Source organism: Lolium perenne, chromosome 7, assembly GCF_019359855.2.
Source record: "Lolium perenne isolate Kyuss_39 chromosome 7, Kyuss_2.0, whole genome shotgun sequence".
Taxonomy (NCBI): Eukaryota; Viridiplantae; Streptophyta; class Magnoliopsida; order Poales; family Poaceae; genus Lolium; species Lolium perenne.
This window is the reverse complement of record NC_067250.2, coordinates 124,040,481-124,062,168: the sequence shown is the minus strand read 5'-3', so window position 1 is coordinate 124,062,168 and position 21,688 is coordinate 124,040,481. Positions and strand designations below refer to the sequence as shown.

Here is a 21,688-nt window from a genome sequence, read left to right as displayed (position 1 = left end):
ACCTTTTCTTGTTTGTGGCAGATGGTCTTTCTTGCTTGATCCGGAAGGAGATTGAGGATGGGGCGCTCCATGAGTTACATATTTGCCGACACGCACCTGGGATATCTCATTTGCTCTTCGCAAACGATAGCCTTCTTTTCTTTGAGGGGTCAGTAAATCAGACGTTAGTGATCAAGTATATCTTGGATCGCTATGAATGCAGCACGGGTCAATTGGTAAGTCTTGGAAAATGCTCCATCATGTATGGTGAACATTGTTCCCCTGAGGTGCAAACTAATATAAAGGACATTCTGAAGTATGAAACAGAGAGGTTTGAAGAGAAATATTTGGGCTTGCCGGTTCCTGAAGGCAGAATGAAAAAGGGAAAGCTAAAGACTACAAAAGAGAAGTTTGTTAAACATGCTGATAGCTGGGCGGAGAGGTATATGTCTAGTGGTGCAAAGGAAATCTTGATCAAGTCCGTACTGAAGTACACACTGATCTGAATGTAGCAGATCCATTGACTAAAGCTCTCCCTAGGGCAAAACATGACCAACACCAGAATGCCATGGGTGTTAGGTACCTTACAATGTAATCTAGATTATTGACTCTAGTGCAAGTGGGAGACTGAAGGAGATATGCCCTAGAGGCAATAATAAAGTGGTTATTATATATCTTTATGTTTATGATAAATGTTTATATACCATGCTATAATTGTATTAACCGAAACATTGATACATGTGTGATATGTAAACAACAAAGAGTCCCTAGTATGCCTCTTAACTAGCTTGTTGATTAATGGATGATTAGTTTCATAATCATGAACATTGGATGTTATTAATAACAAGGTTATATCATTGTATGAATGATGTAATGGACACACCCAATTAAGCGTAGCATAAGATCACATCATTAAGTTATTTGCTATAAGCTTTCGATACATAGTTACCTAGTCCTTATGACCATGAGATTATGTAAATCACTTATACCGGAAAGGTACTTTGATTACATCAAATGCCGCTGCGTAAATGGGTGGTTATAAAGGTGGGATTAAGTATCCGGAAAGTATGAGTTGAGGCATATGGATCAACAGTGGGATTTGTCCATCCCAATGACGGATAGATATACTCTGGGCCCTCTCGGTGGAATGTCGTCTAATGTCTTGCAAGCATATGAATGAGTTCATAAGAGACCACATACCATGGTACGAGTAAAGAGTACTTGTCAGGAGACGAGGTTGAACAAGGTATAGAGTGATACCGATGATCAAACCTCGGACAAGTAAAATATCGTGTGACAAAGGGAATTGGTATCGTATGTGAATGGTTCATTCGATCACTAAAGTCATCGTTGAATATGTGGGAGCCATTATGGATCTCCAGATCCCGCTATTGGTTATTGGTCGGAGTGAGTACTCAACCATGTCCGCATAGTTCGCGAACCGTAGGGTGACACACTTAAAGTTGGATGTTGAAATGGTAGAACTTGAATATGGAATGGAGTTCGAATATTTGTTCGGAGTCCTGATGAGATCCCTGACATCACGAGGAGTTCCTAATGGTCCGGAGAATAAGATTCATATATAGGAAGTCATTTTATGAGATTTAAAATGATCCGGAAGGTTCTATGGAAGGTTCTAGAAGGTTCTAGAAAAGTCCGGAAGAAACCACTATGGAAGGCGGAGTCCCAAAGGGACTCCACCTCCATGGCCGGCCAACCCTAGAGGGGGAGGAGTCCCAAGTGGACTCCCCCAAAGGGGGCCGGCCACCCCCCCACATGGAAGGGGGGAATCCCACCCCAAGTGGGATTCCCACCTTGGGTAGGTTTCCCTATCACATGGAAGGTTTTGGGTTCGGGTCTTATTTGGAGACTTGTAGTCCAACACTTGGGGCTTCCACCTATATAATGAGGGCCAAGGGGAGGGGGCCGGCCACCCCAACAAGCACAAGGTGGCCGCACCACCTCAAGTGGCCGGCGCCCCCCTCTCCCCAAACCCTAGCCGCCCCACTCCTCCACATCCCGCACGCTTAGCGAAGCTCCGCCGGATTTCTCCACCACCACCGACATCACGCCGTCGTGCTGCCGGATTCAAGAGGAGCTACTACTTCCGCTGCCCTCTGGAATGGGGAGGTGGACGTCGTCTTCATCAACAACCGAACGTGTGACCGAGTACGGAGGTGCTGCCCGTTCGTGGCGCCGTGATCAAGATCTTCTACGCGCTTTTGCAAGCGGCAAGTGAACGTCTACCGCAGCAACAAGAGCCTCATCTTGTAGGCTTTGGAATCTCTTCAAGGGTGAGACTCGATAATCCCCTCGTTGCTACCGTCTTCTAGATTGCATCTTGGCTTGGATTGCGTGTTCGCGGTAGGAAAATTTTTGTTTTCTATGCAACGAATCCCTACAGTGGTATCAGAGCCGTGTCTATGCATAGATGGTTGCACGAGTAGAACACAATGGTTTTGTGGGCGTTGATGCTCTTGTTATCTTTAGTTTGAGTACTTTGCATCTTTGTGGCATAGTGGGATGAAGCGGCTCGGACTAACTTTACATGACCGCGTTCATGAGACTTGTTCCTCGTTCGACATGTAACTTGTATTGCATAAGAGGCTTTGCGGGTGTCTGTCTCTCCTACTATAGTGAAGATTCAATTTACCCTTCTATTGACAACATTAGTATCAACGTTGTGGTTCATGTTCGTAGGTAGATTAGATCTCTCTCGAAAACCCTAAACCAAGTAAAATATGCAAACCAAATTAGAGACGTCTAACTTGTTTTTGCAGGGTTTGGTGATGTGATATGGCCATAATGTGATGATGAATATGTATGAGATGATCATTATTGTATTGTGGCAACCGGCAGGAGCCTTATGGTTGTCTTTAAATTTCATGTTGAGTAGTATTTCAAAGTAGTTGTAATAGTTGCTACATGGAGGACAATCATGAAGACGGCGCCATTGACCTTGACGCTACGCCGACGATGATGGAGATCATGCCCGAAGATGATGGAGATCATGTCCGTGCTTTGGAGATGAAGATCAAAGGCGCAAAGACAAATGGGCCATATCATATCACATATGAACTGCATGTGATGTTAATCCTTTTATGCATCTTATTTTGCTTAGATCGCGACGGTAGCATTATAAGATGATCCCTCACTAAAATCTCAAGATAATAAAGTGTTCATCCTTAGTAGCACCATTGGCAAGACTTGTCGTTTCGAAGCATCTCGTGATGATCGGGTGTGATAGAATCAACAAGTGCATACAACGGGTGCAAGACAGTTTTGCACATGCGGATACTAAGGTGGCCTTGACGAGCCTAGCATGTACAGACATGGTCTCGGAACACGTGATACCGAAAGGTAGAGCATGAATCATATGGTTGATATGATGAACACTTTGAATGTTCGCCATTGAAATCACACCTTGTCTCGTGATGATCGGACTTAGGTGTGGTGGATTTGGTTCGTGTGATCACTAAGACAATGCGAGGGATATTGTTTTGAGTGGGAGTTCACCTAGATTTTTAATTATGTTGAATTAAAATTTGAACTCAATTTGTCATAAACTTAGTCTAAACTTTTGCAAATATATGTTGTAGAGATGGCGTCCCCAATCAATTTTAACCAGTTCCTAGAGAAAGAAAAACTTAAGAGCAACGGTAGCAACTTCACCGACTGGTTCCGTCATGTGAGGATCTTCCTCTCTGGCGGAAATTTGCAATTTGTGCTTGATGCACCACTAGGTGACCCTCCTGCAGAAACTGAAACCGATGAAGTAAAAGCTGTTTACACGACTCGGAAAACTCGGTACTCTCAAGTTCAGTGTGCCATCCTGTGCAGTCTGGAATCCGATCTTCAAAAACGTTTTGAGCACCACGATTCTCATGAGTTGATGAATGAGCTGAAAGCTATATTTGAGACTCATGCGGCCGTGGAATGCTATGAAGCATCGAAACATTTCTTCAGCTGTATGATGGAAGAAGGCAGCTCCGTTAGTGAGCACATGCTCGCCATGACCGGGCATGCGAAGAAACTCAGTGACTTGGGAATAGTGATTCCTAACAGATTGGGGATTAATCGTGTTCTTCAATCACTGCCACCAAGTTACAAGAACTTTGTGATGAACTACAATATGCAGAACATGAACAAGGAGTTACCTGAACTCTTTGGCATGCTAAAAACTGCTGAGATTGAGATCAAGAAAGAGCACCAAGTGTTGATGGTCAACAAGACCACCAGTTTCAAGAAACAGGGCAAGTCTAAGGGAAAATTCAAGAAGGGTGGCAAGAAAGCTGCCACGCCTCCTGTGAAACCTAAGAACGGCCCTAAGCCTGATGCTGAGTGCTATTACTGCAAGGAGAAGGGACACTGGAAGCGTAATTGCTCCAAGTATCTGGCTGATCTGAAGAGCGGCCTTGTCAAGAAGAAGAAAGAAGGTATATCTGATATACATGTTATAGATGTTTATCTCACTGGTTCTCGTTCTAGTACCTGGGTATTTGATACTGGTTCGGTTGCTCATATTTGTAACTCGAAACAGGAACTAAAGAATAAACGAAGACTACTGAAAGATGAAGTAACGATGCGCGTTGTAAACGGATCCAAAGTCGATGTGATCGATGTCGGCACACTTCCTCTACATCTACCTTCGGGATTAGTTTTAAGCCTAAATAATTGTTATTTTGTACCCGCGTTGAGCATGAACATTATATCTGGATCTTGTTTAATGCAAGACGATTATTCATTCAAGTCTGAGAATAATGATTGTTCTATTTTTATGAATAATATCTTTTATGGTCGAGCACCTGAAAAGAATGGCTTATTTCTGTTAGATCTCGGTAGTAGTGATACGCATATACATAACATTGATGCTAAGCGAATTAAATTGAATGATAATTCTACTTATATGTGGCACTCGCTGCCTTGGTCATATTGGAGTGAAACGCATGAAGAAACTCCATACCGATGGATTACTTGAATCACTTGACTTTGAGTCACTTGATAGATGCGAAGCATGTCTAATGGGAAAAATGACTAAGACTCCATTTTCTGGTATGATGGAGCGAGCTACTGACTTATTGGAAATCATACATACCGATGTGTGTGGACCAATGAGTGTAGCATCGCGCGGTGGTTATCGTTATGTTCTAACCTTCACAGATGATCTGAGTAGATATGGGTATATCTATTTCATGAAACATAAATCCGAAACTTTCGAGAAGTTTAAGGAATTCCAAAGTGAAGTAGAAAATCAACGTAACAAGAAGATTAAATTTCTACGATCTGATCGCGGAGGTGAATATCTGAGTTATGAGTTTGGCATGCATTTAAAGAAATGCGGAATACTTTCACAATTGACACCGCCGGGAACACCACAACGAAACGGTGTGTCCGAACGTCGTAATCGAACTCTCTTAGATATGGTTCGTTCTATGATGTCTCTTACTGATTTGCCGTTATCATTTTGGAGTTATGCATTAGAGACAGCCGCATTCACTTTAAATAGAGCACCATCAAAATCCGTAGAAACGACACCGTATGAATTATGGTTTAATAAGAAACCTAAGCTGTCGTTCCTTAAAGTTTGGGGTTGCGAAGCCTATGTAAAGAAGTTACAACCTGACAAGCTAGAACCCAAAGCGGAGAAATGCGTCTTTATAGGATACCCTAAGGAAACTATAGGGTACACTTTCTATCACAAATCCGAAGGCAAAATCTTTGTTGCTAAGAACGGAACCTTTCTTGAGAAAGAATTTCTCACTAAAGAAGTGACTGGAAGAAAAGTAGAACTCGATGAGATTGATGAATCTATACTCGTTGATCAGAGTAGCGCAGTGACACGCGTACAGCACGCGTCCGTTGGGAACCCCAAGAGGAAGGTGTGATGCGTACAGCGGCAAGTTTTCCCTCAGTACGAAACCAAGGTTTATCGAACCAGTAGGAGCCAAGAAGCACGTTGAAGGTTGATGGCGGCGGGATGTAGTGCGGCGCAACACCAGGGATTCCGGCGCCAACGTGGAACCTGCACAACACAACCAAAGTACTTTGCCCCAACGAAACAGTGAGGTTGTCAATCTCACCGGCTTGCTGTAACAAAGGATTAGATGTATAGTGTGGATGATGATTGTTTGCAGAGAACAGTAGAACAATTGCAGTAGATTGTATTTCAGATGTAAAGAATGGACCGGGGTCCACAGTTCACTAGTGGTGTCTCTCCCATAAGATAAATAGCATGTTGGGTGAACAAATTACAGTTGGGCAATTGACAAATAGAGAGGGCATGACCATGCACATACATGATATGATGAGTATTGTGAGATTTAATTGGGCATTACGACAAAGTACATAGACCGCTATCCAGCATGCATCTATGCCTAAAAAGTCCACCTTCAGGTTATCATCCGAACCCCTTCCAGTATTAAGTTGAAAACAACAGACAATTGCATTAAGTATGGTGTGTAATGTAATCAATAACAACATCCTCGGACATAGCATCAATGTTTTATCCCTAGTGGCAACAGTACATCCATAACCTTAGAGGTTTCTCACACTCCCCGCATTCACGGAGACATGAACCCACTATCAAGCATAAATACTCCCTCTTGGAGTTAAGAGTAAAAACTTGGCCAGAGCCTCTACTAATAACGGAGAGCATGCAAGATCATAAACAACACATAAATATAAATTGATAATCAACATAACATAGTATTCTCTATTCATCGGATCCCAACAAACACAACATATAGCATTACAGATAGATGATCTTGATCATGTTAGGCAGCTCACAAGATTCGACAATGAAGCATAATGAGGAGAAGACAACCATCTAGCTACTGCTATGGACCCATAGTCCAGGGGTAGACTACTCACTCATCACTCCGGAGGCGACCATGGCGGTGTAGAGTCCTCCGGGAGATGAATCCCCTCTCCGGCAGGGTGCCGGAGGCGATCTCCTGAATCCCCCGAGATGGGATTGGCGGCGGCGGCGTCTCTGGAAGGTTTTCCGTATCGTGGCTCTCGGTACTGGGGGTTTCGCGACGAAGACTATATGTAGGCGGAAGGGCGGGTCAGGAGGCGTCACGGGGGCCCCACACGCTAGGGCCGCACGGGCCCCCTTGGGCCGCGCCGCCCTAGTGTGGCGGCGCCCCGTGGCCCCACTTCGTCTTCCCTTCGGTCTTTTGGAAGCTTCGTGGCAAAATAGGCCCCTGGGCGTTGATTTCGTCCAATTCCGAGAATATTTCCTTACTAGGATTTCTGAAACCAAAAACAGCAGAAACAAAGAATCGGCTCTTCGGCATCTCGTTAATAGGCTAGTGCCGGAAAATGCATAAATATGACATAAAGTATGCATAAAACATGTAGATATCATCAATAATGTGGCATGGAACATAAGAAATTATCGATACGTCGGAGACGTATCAGCATCCCCAAGCTTAGTTTCTGCTCGTCCTGAGCAGGTAAACGATAACAAAGATAATTTCTGGAGTGACATGCCATCATAACCTTGATCATACTATTGTAAGCATATGTAATGAATGCAGCGATCAAAAAAATGTAAATGACATGAGTAAACAACTGAATCATATAGCAAAGACTTTTCATGAATAGTACTTCAAGACAAGCATCAATAAGTCTTGCATAAGAGTTAACTCATAAAGCAATAATTCAAAGTAAAGGTATTGAAGCAACACAAAGGAAGATTAAGTTTCAGCGGTTGCTTTCAACTTATAACATGTATATCTCATGGATATTTGTCAATGTAAAGTAATATAACAAGTGCAATATGCAAGTATGTAGGAATCAATGCACAATTCACACAAGTGTTTGCTTCTTGAGATGGAGAGAAATAGGTGAACTGACTCAACATAAAAGTAAAAGAAAGGTCCTTCAAAGAGGAAAGCATCAATTGCTATATTTGTGCTAGAGCTTTGGTTTTGAAAACAAGAAACAATTTTGTCAACGGTAGTAATAAAGCATATGTGTTATGTAAATTATATCTACAAGTTGCAAGCCTCATGCATAGTATACTAATAGTGCCCGCACCTTGTCCTAATTAGCTCGGATTACCTGGATTATCATCGCAATGCACATGTTTTAACCAAGTGTCACAAAGGGGTACCTCTATGCCGCATGTACAAAGGTCTAAGGAGAAAGCTCGCATTGGATTTCTCGCTTTTGATTATTCTCAACTTAGACATCCATACCGGGACAACATAGACAACAGATAATGGACTCCTCTTTAATGCATAAGCATGTAGCAACAATTAATTTTTTCATATGAGATTGAGGATATATGTCCAAAACTGAAACTTCCACCATGATTCATGGCTTTAGTTAGCGGCCCAATGTTCTTCTCTAACAATATGCATGCTCTAACCATTAAATGAGTGGTAAATCTCCCTTACTTCAGACAAGACGAACATGCATAGCAACTCACATGATATTCAACAAAGAATAGTTGATGGCGTCCCCAGGAACATGGTTATCGCACAACAAGCAACTTAATAAGAGATAAAGTGCATAAGTACATATTCAATACCACAATAGTTTTTAGGCTATTTGTCCCATGAGCTATATATTGCAAAGATAAAGGATAGAAATTTAAAGATAGCACTCAAGAAATTTACTTTGGAATGGCGGAGAAATACCATGTAGTAGGTAGGTATGGTGGACACAAATGGCATAGTGGTTGGCTCAAGGATTCTGGATGCATGAGAAGTATTCCCTCTCGATACAAGGTTTAGGCTAGCAAGGCTATTTGAAACAAACACAAGGATGAAGCGGTGCAGCAAAACTCACATAAAAGACATATTGTAAACATTATAAGACTCTACACCGTCTTCCTTGTTGTTCAAACTCAATACTAGAAATTATCTAGACCTTAGAGAGACCAAATATGCAAACCGAATTTTAGCATGCTCTATGTATTTCTTCATTAATAGGTGCAAAGTATATGATGCAAGAGCTTAAACATGAGCACAACAATTGCCAAGTATCACATTATCCAAGACATTATAGCAATTACTACATGTATCATTTTCCAATTCCAACCATATAACAATTTAACGAAGAAGAAACTTCGCCATGAATACTATGGGTAAAGCCTAAGGACATATTTGTCCATATGCAAAAGCGGAGCGTGTATCTCTCCCACACAATGAATGCTAGGATCCATTTTATTCAAACAAAACAAAAACAAAAACAAACCGACGCTCCAAGCAAAGCACATAAGATGTGATGGAATAAAAATATAGTTTCAGGGGAGGAACCTGATAATGTTGTCGATGAAGAAGGGGATACCTTGGGCATCCCCAAGCTTAGACGCTTGAGTCTTCTTGATATATGCAGGGGTGAACCACCGGGGCATCCCCAAGCTTAGAGCTTTCACTCTCCTTGATCATGTTGTATCATCTCCCTCTCTTGATCCTTGAAAACTTCCTCCACACCAAACTCAAAACAACTCATTAGAGAGTTAGTGCACAATCAAAATTTACATGTTCAGAGGTGACATAATCATTCTTAACACTTCTGGACATTGCACAAAGCTACTGAAAGTCAATGGAATCGAAAAATCCATCAAGCATATCAAAACAGGCAATGCGAAATAAAAGGCAGAATCTGTCAAAACAGAACAGTTCGTAAAGACGAATTTTATTGAGGTACCAAACCTGCTCAAATGAAAATTCTCAAATTGAATGAAAGTTGCGTACATATCTGAGGATCACTCACGTAAATTGGCATAATTTTCTGAGTTACCTACAGAGAATTAGGCCCAGATTCGTGACAGCAAAGAAATCTGTTTCTGCGCAGTAATCCAAATCTAGTATGAACCTTACTATCAACGACTTTACTTGGCACAACAATGCACAAAACTAAGATAAGGAGAGTTTGCTACAGTAGTAAACAACTTCCAAGAAACAAATATAAAATAAAGGTACTGTAGTAAAAACATGGGTTGTCTCCCATAAGCGCTTTTCTTTAACGCCTTTCAGCTAGGCGCAGAAAGTGTATATCAAGTAACATCAAGAGACGAAGTGTCAATATCATAATTTGTTCTAATGATAGAATCAAAAGGTAACTTCATTCTCTTTCTAGGGAAGTGTTCCATACCTTTCTTGAGAGGAAATTGATATTTAATATTACCTTCCTTCATATCAATGATAGCACCAACAGTTCGAAGAAAAGGTCTTCCCAATATAATGGGACAAGATGCATTGCATTCAATATCCAAGACAACAAAATCAACGGGGACAAGGTTATTGTTAACGGTAATGCGAACATTATCAACTTTCCCCAAAGGTTTCTTTGTAGAATGATCAGCAAGATTAACATCCAAATAATAATTTTTCAATGGTGGCAAGTCAAGCATATTATAAATCTTCTTAGGCATAACAGAAATACTTGCACCAAGATCACATAAAGCATTACAATCAAAGTCATTGACCTTCATCTTAATGATGGGCTCCCAACCATCCTCGAGCTTCCTAGGAATAGAAGCTTCGCGTTCTAGTTTCTCTTCTCTAGCTTTTATGAGAGCATTTGTAATATGTTTCGTGAAAGCCAAATTTATAGCACTAGCATTAGAACTCTTAGCAAGTTTTTGTAAGAACTTTATAACTTCAGAGATGTGGCAATCATCAAAATTTAAACCATTATAATCTAAAGCAATGGGATCATCATCCCCAATGTTGGAAAAAATTTCAGCAGTTTTATCACAGGCAGTTTCAGCAGTTTTAGCAGTTTTGGGTAGTTTTTCGCGCTTTGCATTTGAAGTGGAAACATTGCTAACACCAATTCTTTTACCATTATTAGTAGGAGGTGCAGCAACATGTGTAGCATTAGCATTGCTAGTGGTGGTAATAGTCCAAACTTTAGCTATATTATCTTCTTTTTCATTTTCTTCTTTCTCCCACCTAGCACGCAATTCGGCCATCAATCTTATATTCTCATTAATCCTAACTTGGATGGCATTTGCTGTAGTAACATTTTTATTATCTATATCCTCAGGTTTAGCAGCCATTTTATTAATTAAATAAGATTGTGACGCAGACATGTATGAGATTCGGTTTTCAGCATTCGCAAGTTTAGTTTGCAACCCACAGATCTCCATATTCAGATTTTCAAGTTGATTTCCTATATTCTTCAACAAGGTAGATTGCTCATTCATAGTTTTAGTAAACAATTTATTTTGCTCATATTGTGATTGCATAAAGTTCTTGGTGGATCTTTCAATTTCTAACATCTTTTCCTCATTAGGTGAAGCATATCTACCATAAGAGTTACCATTAGCAGGATATGGCCTAGAATTATTATAATTGTTATTTTTAATGAAATTCACATCAACATGTTCTTTTTGCGCAACCAGTGAAGCTAATGGAACATTATTAGGATCAACATTTGTCCTACCATTCACAAGCATAGACATAATAGCATCAATCTTATCACTCAAGGAGGAGGTTTCTTCGACAGAATTTACCTTCTTACCTTGTGGAGCTCTTTCCGTGTGCCATTCAGAGTAATTAATCATCATATTATCAAGAAGCTTTGTTGCTTCACCAAGAGTGATGGACATAAAGGTACCTCCAGCAGCTGAATCCAATAGGTTCCACGAAGAAAAATTCAGTCCTGCATAAAAGGTTTGGATGATCATCCAAGTAGTCAGTCCATGGGTTGGGCAATTTTTAACCAAAGATTTCATTCTTTCCCAAGCTTGTGCAACATGCTCATTATCCAATTGTTTAAAATTCATTATGCTACTCCTCAAAGATATAATTTTAGCAGGGGGATAATATCTACCAATAAAAGCATCCTTGCATTTAGTCCATGAATCAATACTATTCTTAGGCAGAGATAGCAACCAATCTTTAGCTCTTCCTCTTAATGACAAAGGGAACAATTTTAATTTTATAATGTCACCATCTACATCTTTATACTTTTGCATTTCACATAATTCAACAAAATTATTGAGATGGGCAGCAGCATCATCAGAACTAACACCAGAAAATTGCTCTTGCATAACAAGATTCAGTAAAGCAGGTTTAATTTCAAAGAATTCTGCTGTAGTAGCAGGTGGAGCAATAGGTGTGCATAAGAAATCATTATTATTTGTGGTTGTGAAGTCACACAACTTAGTATTTTCAGGAGTACCCATTTTAGCAATAGTAAATAAAGCAAACTAGATAAAGTAAATGCAAGTAACTAATTTTTTTGTGTTTTTAATATAGAGTGCAAGACAGTAAATAAAATAAAACTAGCAACTAATTTTTTTGTGTTTTGATATAATGCAGCAAACAAAGTAGTAAATAAAATAATGCAAGACAAAAACAAAGTAAAGAGATTGGGATGTGGAGACTCCCCTTGCAGCGTGTCTTGATCTCCCCGGCAACGGCGCCAGAAAATCTGCTTGACACGCGTACAACACGCGTCCGTTGGGAACCCCAAGAGGAAGGTGTGATGCGTACAGCGGCAAGTTTTACCTCAGTACGAAACCAAGGTTTATCGAACCAGTAGGAGCCAAGAAGCACGTTGAAGGTTGATGGCGGCGGGATGTAGTGCGGCGCAACACCAGGGATTCCGGCGCCAACGTGGAACCTGCACAACACAACCAAAGTACTTTGCCCCAACGAAACAGTGAGGTTGTCAATCTCACCGGCTTGTCAGCAACAAAGGATTAGATGTATAGTGTGGATGATGATTGTTTGCAGAGAACAGTAGAACAATTGCAGTAGATTGTATTTCAGATGTAAAGAATGGACCGGGGTCCACAGTTCACTAGTGGTGTCTCTCCCATAAGATAAATAGCATGTTGGGTGAACAAATTACAGTTGGGCAATTGACAAATAGAGAGGGCATGACCATGCACATACATGATATGATGAGTATTGTGAGATTTAATTGGGCATTACGACAAAGTACATAGACCGCTATCCAGCATGCATCTATGCCTAAAAAGTCCACCTTCAGGTTATCATCCGAACCCCTTCCAGTATTAAGTTGAAAACAACAAACAATTGCATTAAGTATGGTGCGTAATGTAATCAATAACTACATCCTCGGACATAGCATCAATGTTTTATCCCTAGTGGCAACAAGACATCCATAACCTTAGAGGTTTCTCACACTCCCTGCATTCACGGAGACATGAACCCACTATCGAGCATAAATACTCCCTCTTGGAGTTAAGAGTAAAAACTTGGCCAGAGCCTCTACTAATAACGGAGAGCATGCAAGATCATAAACAACACATAAATATAAATTGATAATCAACATAACATAGTATTCTCTATTCATCGGATCCCAACAAACACAACATATAGCATTACAGATAGATGATCTTGATCATGTTAGGCAGCTCACAAGATTCGACAATGAAGCATAATGAGGAGAAGACAACCATCTAGCTACTGCTATGGACCCATAGTCCAGGGGTAGACTACTCACTCATCACTCCGGAGGCGACCATGGCGGTGTAGAGTCCTCTGGGAGATGAATCCCCTCTCCGGCAGGGTGCCGGAGGCGATCTCCTGAATCCCCCGAGATGGGATTGGCGGCGGCGGCGTCTCTGGAAGGTTTTCCGTATCGTGGCTCTCGGTACTGGGGGTTTCGCGACGAAGACTATATGTAGGCGGAAGGGCAGGTCAGGAGGCGTCACGGGGGCCCCACACGCTAGGGCCGCGCGGGCCCCCCTTGGGCCGCGCCGCCCTAGTGTGGCGGCGCCCCGTGGCCCCACTTCGTCTTCCCTTCGGTCTTCTGGAAGCTTCGTGGCAAAATAGGCCCCTGGGCATTGATTTCATCCAATTCCGAGAATATTTCCTTACTAGGATTTCTGAAACCAAAAACAGCAGAAAACAACAACTGGCTCTTTGGCATCTTGTTAATAGGTTAGTGCCGAAAAATGCATAAATATGACATAAAGTATGCATAAAACATGTAGATACCATCAATAATGTGGCATGGAACATAAGAAATTATCGATACGTCGGAGACGTATCACGCAGTACCGGAAGTTGTACCTGTACCGCTTACACCGGCAAGAGAGGAAGCTAATGATAATGATCATGAAACTTCAAATGAGGAAACTACTGAACCTCGCAGATCGACAAGGGAACGTGCCACTCCTGATTGGTATGATCCTTGTCTAAATGTCATGATTGTGGACAACAATGATGAGGACCCTGCGACGTATGAAGAAGCGATGATGAGCCCAGATTCCAACAAATGGCAAGAAGCCATGAAATCCGAAATGGGATCCATGTATGATAACAAAGTGTGGACTTTGATAGACTTACCTGATAGCCGCAAGGCTGTCGAGAATAAATGGATCTTCAAGAGAAAAACAGATGCTGATGGTAATATTACTGTCTATAAAGCTCGACTTGTCGCAAAGGGTTTCCGACAAATTCAAGGAGTTGACTACGATGAGACTTTCTCACCTGTAGCGAAGCTAAAATCTGTGAGGATTTTGTTAGCAATAGCTGCATTTTTCGATTATGAGATTTGGCAGATGGATGTCAAAACGGCGTTCCTTAATGGAGACATTGAGGAAGAGTTGTATATGGTACAACCCAAAGGTTTTGTCGATCCTAAAAATGCTGACAAAGTATGCAAACTTCAGCGTTCAATCTATGGACTGAAGCAAGCATCAAGAAGTTGGAACCGACGCTTTGATAAGGTGATCAAAGACTTCGGGTTTATACAGTGTCATGGAGAGGCCTGTATTTACAAGAAAGTGAGTGGGAGCTCTGTAGCATTCCTGATATTATATGTAGATGACATATTATTGATTGGGAATGATATAGAACTATTAAGTAGTGTAAAAGGTTATTTGAATAATAGTTTTTCAATGAAAGACCTTGGTGAAGCATCATATATATTAGGCATCAAGATTTATAGAGATAGATCAAGACGCCTAATAGGGCTATCACAGAGTACATACCTGGACAAGATTCTAAAGAAGTTTAGAATGGACGAAAGCAAGAAAGGGTTCTTACCTATGTTACCAGGCAAGGTCTTGAGTAAGACTCAAGGACCGGCTACGGCAGAAGAAAGAGAAAGGATGAGTAATATCCCCTATGCCTCGGCAGTAGGATCTATCATGTATGCCATGCTATGTACTAGACCGGATATAGCACATGCTGTTAGTTTGACTAGCAGATATCAAAGTGATCCAGAATGGAACACTGGACAGCGGTCAAGAATATCCTGAAGTACTTGAAAAGAACTAAGGATATGTTTCTTTGTTATGGAGGTGACCAAGAGCTCGTTGTAAGCGGTTACACCGATGCAAGTTGGAACACTAATCCTGATGACTCTAAGTCACAGTCTGGGTACATGTTTATATTGAATGGTGCTGCAGTAAGCTGGGCAAGCTCGAAGCAGTGCACGGTGGCGAAGTCTTCAACAGAATCTGAGTACATAGCGGCTTCAGAGGCTTCATCTGAAGCGGTATGGATGAAGAGGTTCATTGTAGAGCTCGGTGTGGTTCCTAGTGCATTGGACCCACTAGTCATATACTGTGACAACATGGGTGCCATCGCCAATGCACAAGAACCAAGGTCACACAAGAGGCTGAAGCATATCAAGCTGCGTTACCACTCGATTCGCGAGTACATCGAAGATGGAGAAGTAAAGATTTGCAAAGTACACACTGATCTGAATGTAGCAGATCCATTGACTAAAGCTCTCCCTAGGGCAAAACATGACCAACACCAGAATGCCATGGGTGTTAGGTACCTTACAATGTAATCTAGATTATTGACTCTAGTGCAAGTGGGAGACTGAAGGAGATATGCCCTAGAGGCAATAATAAAGTGGTTATTATATATCTTTATGTTTATGATAAATGTTTATATACCATGCTATAATTGTATTAACCGAAACATTGATACATGTGTGATATGTAAACAACAAAGAGTCCCTAGTATGCCTCTTAACTAGCTTGTTGATTAATGGATGATTAGTTTCATAATCATGAACATTGGATGTTATTAATAACAAGGTTATATCATTGTATGAATGATGTAATGGACACACCCAATTAAGCGTAGCATAAGATCACGTCATTAAGTTATTTGCTATAAGCTTTCGATACATAGTTACCTAGTCCTTATGACCATGAGATCATGTAAATCACTTATACCGGAAAGGTACTTTGATTACATCAAACGCCACTTCGTAAATGGGTGGTTATAAAGGTGGGATTAAGTATCCGGAAAGTATGAGTTGAGGCATATGGATCAACAGTGGGATTTGTCCATCCCGATGACGGATAGATATACTCTGGGCCCTCTCGGTGGAATGTCGTCTAATGTCTTGCAAGCATATGAATGAGTTCATAAGAGACCACATACCATGGTACGAGTAAAGAGTACTTGTCAGGAGACGAGGTTGAACAAGGTATAGAGTGATACCGATGATCAAACCTCAGACAAGTAAAATATCGTGTGACAAAGGGAATTGGTATCGTATGTGAATGGTTCATTCGATCACTAAAGTCATCGTTGAATATGTGGGAGCCATTATGGATCTCCAGATCCCGCTATTGGTTATTGGTTGGAGTGAGTACTCAACCATGTCCGCATAGTTCGCGAACCGTAGGGTGACACACTTAAAGTTGGATGTTGAAATGGTAGAACTTGAATATGGAATGGAGTTCGAATATTTGTTCGGAGTCCCGGATGAGATCCCAGACATCACGAGGAGTTCTGGAATGGTCCGGAGAATAAGATTCATATATAGGAAGTCATTTTATGAGATTTAAAATGATCCGGAAGGTTCTATGGAAGGTTCTAGAAGGTTCTAGAAAAGTCCGGAAGAAACCACTATGGAAGGCGGAGTCCCAAAGGGACTCCACCTCCATGGCCGGCCAACCCTAGAGGGGGAGGAGTCCCAAGTGGACTCCCCCAAAGGGGGCCGGCCACCCCCCCACATGGAAGGGGGGAATCCCACCCCAAGTGGGATTCCCACCTTGGGTAGGTTTCCCTATCACATGGAAGGTTTTGGGTTTGGGTCTTATTCGGAGACTTGTAGTCCAACACTTGGGGCTTCCACCTATATAATGAGGGCCAAGGGGAGGGGGCGGCCACCCCAACAAGCACAAGGTGGCCGCACCACCTCAAGTGGCCGGCGCCCCCTCTCCCCAAACCCTAGCCGCCCCACTCCTCCACATCCCGCACGCTTAGCGAAGCTCCGCCGGATTTCTCCACCACCACCGACACCACGCCGTCGTGCTGCCGGATTCAAGAGGAGCTACTACTTCCGCTGCCCGCTGGAACGGGGAGGTGGACCTCGTCTTCATCAACAACCGAACGTGTGACTGAGTACGGAGGTGCTGCCCGTTCGTGGCGCCGTGATCAAGATCTTCTACGCACTTTTGCAAGCGGCAAGTGAACGTCTACCGCAGCAACAAGAGCCTCATCGTGTAGGCTTTGGAATCTCTTCAAGGGTGAGACTCGATAATCCCCTCGTTGCTACCGTCTTCTCGATTGCATCTTGGCTTGGATTGCGTGTTCGCGGTAGGAAATTTTTTGTTTTCTATGCAACGAATCCCTACACGTACTGCAATCTTTGCCAACATATGCTATGGGGTTTTTCAGTTTCCTATTGGTCTTATTGATGAATTATCAAAAATTATCCGAGACTTCTGGTGGGGGGATGAGGAAAATAAGAGGAAAATGTATTGGATGGCCTGGGACAAGCTTGCCCGGCCTAAATATCAGGGTGGAGTTGGCTTCCGTGATCTAAAAAATTTCAACCAAGCTTTACTGGCCAGACACGCTTGGCGTCTTTTCCGAACAGCATGTGTTCTAGATTGCTTAAAGCAAAATACTTCCCGGCAGCTAACCTCCTAGACACTGCTTTTATTCAAAATACATCGCCTACCTGGAAAGGGATTATGCATGGGCTTGAACTGTTAAAGAAGGGAGCCATATGGAGGATTGGGTCTGGAACCAGCGTGAAGATATTCCGTGATAGTTGGCTTCCGCGACCTGGTGCTCTTAAGCTTCAAGGCAGGAACGGACATGCACGCTGCCACTGAGTTTCTGACCTTATTGACCCATTATTGCATGTGTGGGACGAAGCCCTGGTCCGACAATGATGTTTGCCAGATGATGTTGAGGCCATCCTCGCACTAAAGCTCCCTGCTCGTCCGTGCGACGATTTCATCGCATGGTCGCCAGAGGCAAATGGCATGTTCTCTGTGCGGTCGGCGTACAGACTTGGAATTGAGTCAGCGTTATCTGCCCTGAGTACAGGTCAATCTAGTAGTGCCCCAAATGGAGATCGCCAAGTTTGGAACATCATTTGGAAGGCAAATGTGCCACAAAAGCTAAGGATCTTTGCTTGGAAAGCAGTGACTAATTCCCTTGATGTAAGAACCAATCTGAATCGTCGTATTACTTCCGTGGTTCCAGTCAGTGTTACTTGCGGCTGTGGTAAGGAGGATATCCATCATGCCCTCGTCAGTTGTACATTGGATGTGGCGTTACGTCATGGAATGCGAGATTGGTGGAATTTACCAGCAGAATCAGCCTTCCGTGATATTGGGGATGAGTGGTTTCTGGACCTTCTCATCAATGTGGCCGCTGTTGATAGATCCCGCATCATTTTTCTTCTATGGAGGGTTTGGCACCATCGCAACAATATAGTTCACGGTGACGGGAAGGCGTCTGTTGCTGCTTCTGTCCCCTACCTGAAGAACTACTTTGAAACCTTCATCTCATGCACAAGGCCGGTCCTGGATGTTAAGGGCAAATCAGCATTTCTGCAAGTACCACAACCTGATCCTGAGGGCCCGCTTATCTCTAAGTGGGCAGCACCAGCAGAACATTCAGTTAAAGCCAATGTCGACGCAGGATGGGACGCTAAAACAGGAAGAGGCGGTCTGGGTGTTGTCATCAGAGATCACCATGGCCGTGTTATACTGTCAGAATGGAAGCACATCCCATATTGCTCAAGTGTTGAAGAGGCTGAAATTTTAGCATGCCTGGAGGGGATGAAACATTTGTCCAACGTTCCATGTGATAAAGGCATCGTCGAGTCTGACTGTCTACGGGTGGTACATGTGTTGAATGATGGATGTCAGGACAAGTCTCCTTGCTGGTGTCTCTACAAAGAAGGACATGAATTACTGCGTATTTTCAGGCATATTTGCATCTCAAAAGTGGACCGTGTCAGTAATAGGGTTGCTCACGGTTTGGCACACTTAGGCAGGCAGGGCGAAGTAGGTTTATTACATGGCTCATGCCCTACTTCCCTGGTTGATCTAGTCTTGGAGGATTGTAATCCTGTGAGGTTAAGGCGTCCTCTAGTTTCTTAGGTTCTCTCGCCTCCTGATGTAACCATTTCTGTGACTCTTGGTGCAGCAAGTTTTCACGCACTCTTTTCCTTACCAGGGTACCGAAGGGGACTGGAAGGTTTTTAATGAGGCGGCTTGCTTGCGTTTATATATAATGGTTTCATCTTAAAAAAAACGTTGTAACCAAACCAATGAAACCGAAAATAAAGGGCCACAAAAGCTTTTATTACAGCGACTTGGAGCTCGGGCTCCCGTATTCCAAAAATTCCAAAAGAAAATCAAGTTTATAAGTTCTAAAAAAATCTGCAAATAATCACATGTACATGTGAGCTATATAAAAAGAGATGGTCCTTTGAATTTTTAAACAGCGCATGTACTATTTGCATTTTTTTCTACTATCTATTTATAAAAACATGTGTTTAATGGAAATCATAGGTAGACAGATCACATCCATTTGTACATGTGAATTCTTTTCAGATATTTTCTACACTTGAACAAATTCTTTTCGCTATTATTATGGCACCGTTCAAATCAATCCCCTTTGTAGCTCTCGGTTGATAATTGCGCACGCATTCGATACTTAAGAGATCAAGCAAGTACGGTAGGGTACACGAAAGAACAAGACGAGAGAGCTCTTTACTCTACGCGAGCTCTCGGGGCCTCCAACAAAATTAGAAAAGCTTGACCTCGCAGCTCGCCCACCACCATTCCATTTGCCGACCAATTGGCGTCGCCTGCTTCCCCTTCCGTAGTGCCAGACACGTCGTGCTTGGCGCGTCCTTTTTCTTCTTCCCCGGCCGCCTGCCGTTTTGTTTGGTTTTCGCCGTTTCCTTTGCGCCAGCTTCATTTTCCCCTCCACCAGACGGTCGAGCGGCCAAGAACGGCCGAGGACTAACGCATCGATCGGGGAGCGACTTGAGATCGATCGCGCGCGGCGGAGGAGGAGGTGTTGGTGAGGCCAAGTGAAGGATCCCGTCCCGTCCCGTGGCGGGAAGACTCAGGAGGGAGGGAATGACAACGGCACGGAGGTGGTGGCGTCGCGCGGCGGCGGCGGTCAAGGACAGGAGGAGCCTGTACCTGACACGCGTGGTGGCGCTGCGGCCGTGCACGGGGCCGGTGACGAGGAGCGCGGAGCTGGAGGCGGCGGTGATCCGCGCCACGAGCCACGACGAGCGGGCGGTGGACTACCGGGGCGCGGCGCGGGTGTTCGCGCTGGCGCGCGCCTCGCCGCCGGACATGCAGCCGCTCATGTTCGCGCTCGCGCGCCGGGCGGGCCGGACGCAGTGCTGGGCCGTGGCGCTCAAGGCGCTCATGCTCGCGCACGGCCTGCTCCTGCGCTCCGACCTCGCGCCCCGCGCCGCGCGCCTCGGACGCGTCCCGTTCGACCTCGCCGACTTCCGCGACCGCTCCGCGGCGTCGCCCAACTCCTCCGGCTTCTCGGCCTTCGTGCGCGCCTACTTCCGCTTCCTCGACGTCCGCTCCCTCTTCGCCGCCCAGGAGATCGACGCCGCCAGCGACGACGACGACGACGACGCGCGTCTCGACCGCGTCTCCAAGCGGCAGCACCTGCTCGAGCTGCTCATGCAGATCCGGCCGTACGGGGACGACATGGAGGAGAACCTCGTCCTGGAGGCCATGGACTGCGTCGTCATCGAGATCTTCGAGGTCTACAGCCAGGTGTGCACCGGCATCGCCCGCTTCCTCGTCAGCGTTCTCGGCTCCGCGCCCACGACGCCCAGACCTCGAGCCGGGGAGACCCTGGACGCCGCCAGGCGGCGGAGGGGAGTGCACGGAATGCGGGTGCTGCGCAAGGCCGCGGAGCAGAGTGCACAGCTGGCGTCCTACTTCGAGCTCTGCCGGAGCCTAGGCGTGCTGAACGCCGCCGAGTTCCCCGCAGTGGAGCGCGTCCCCGACGACGACATAAGGGACCTCGAGAAGCTCATCATGGCCCACGCCCAAGAAACCACCAAGCTGGTGGAGGACGACAACGAAGCCAAGGCGCTCATCATCGCCATGGACAACAACGAAGGGAATGCGCTCGTCGCCATGGAGAAGGCCAGCGTGGCGTCGAACACGGTGGTGACGGGAGAGTGGGTGGTGTTCGACGAAGCCGAGGACAACGCCGGCGACGGTGCCGGTGGGAGGCAAGGGTATATTGGTAATTACGTGAACCCGTTCGTTTGCGCGCCGTTGAACTTGTTGGCTTAGATGTTCGTGGTCTGTTTTCCTAGAGAAGAAGCGTCTGATCTGCAGGAATGATTAGTCCAAATTTCCATGAATATTGACAAGTAATTGTTGTATTCTGCTTTTGAGTTACGAACGCTGAGATTGAGTTGTTGTAAATACAGTTGTGATGAACTCGTATTGTTGTATTGTGAAGAAGGATGCAAATCATCCATAGTTGTTTGAAAA

At 44.0% G+C, this 21,688-nt stretch overlaps 2 protein-coding genes across 2 annotated transcripts; both read left to right on the top strand.

Annotated features, from left to right (window-relative positions):
* The first annotated feature begins 18,169 nt into the window (after nt 1-18,169).
* Nucleotides 18,170-19,158, top strand: LOC139833692 (uncharacterized). Its single transcript, XM_071824033.1, has 2 exons — nt 18,170-19,036; nt 19,123-19,158. The coding sequence occupies exons 1-2, from the start codon at nt 18,170-18,172 to the stop codon at nt 19,156-19,158; spliced, it is 903 nt and encodes a 300-aa protein (XP_071680134.1).
* A 742-nt stretch (nt 19,159-19,900) lies between these two features.
* LOC127318455 (putative clathrin assembly protein At1g25240) lies at nt 19,901-21,688 on the top strand. The gene has a single exon (XM_051348944.2). It carries the CDS (start codon nt 20,288-20,290, stop codon nt 21,482-21,484), a length of 1,197 nt encoding a protein of 398 aa, XP_051204904.1. The 5' UTR covers nt 19,901-20,287; the 3' UTR covers nt 21,485-21,688.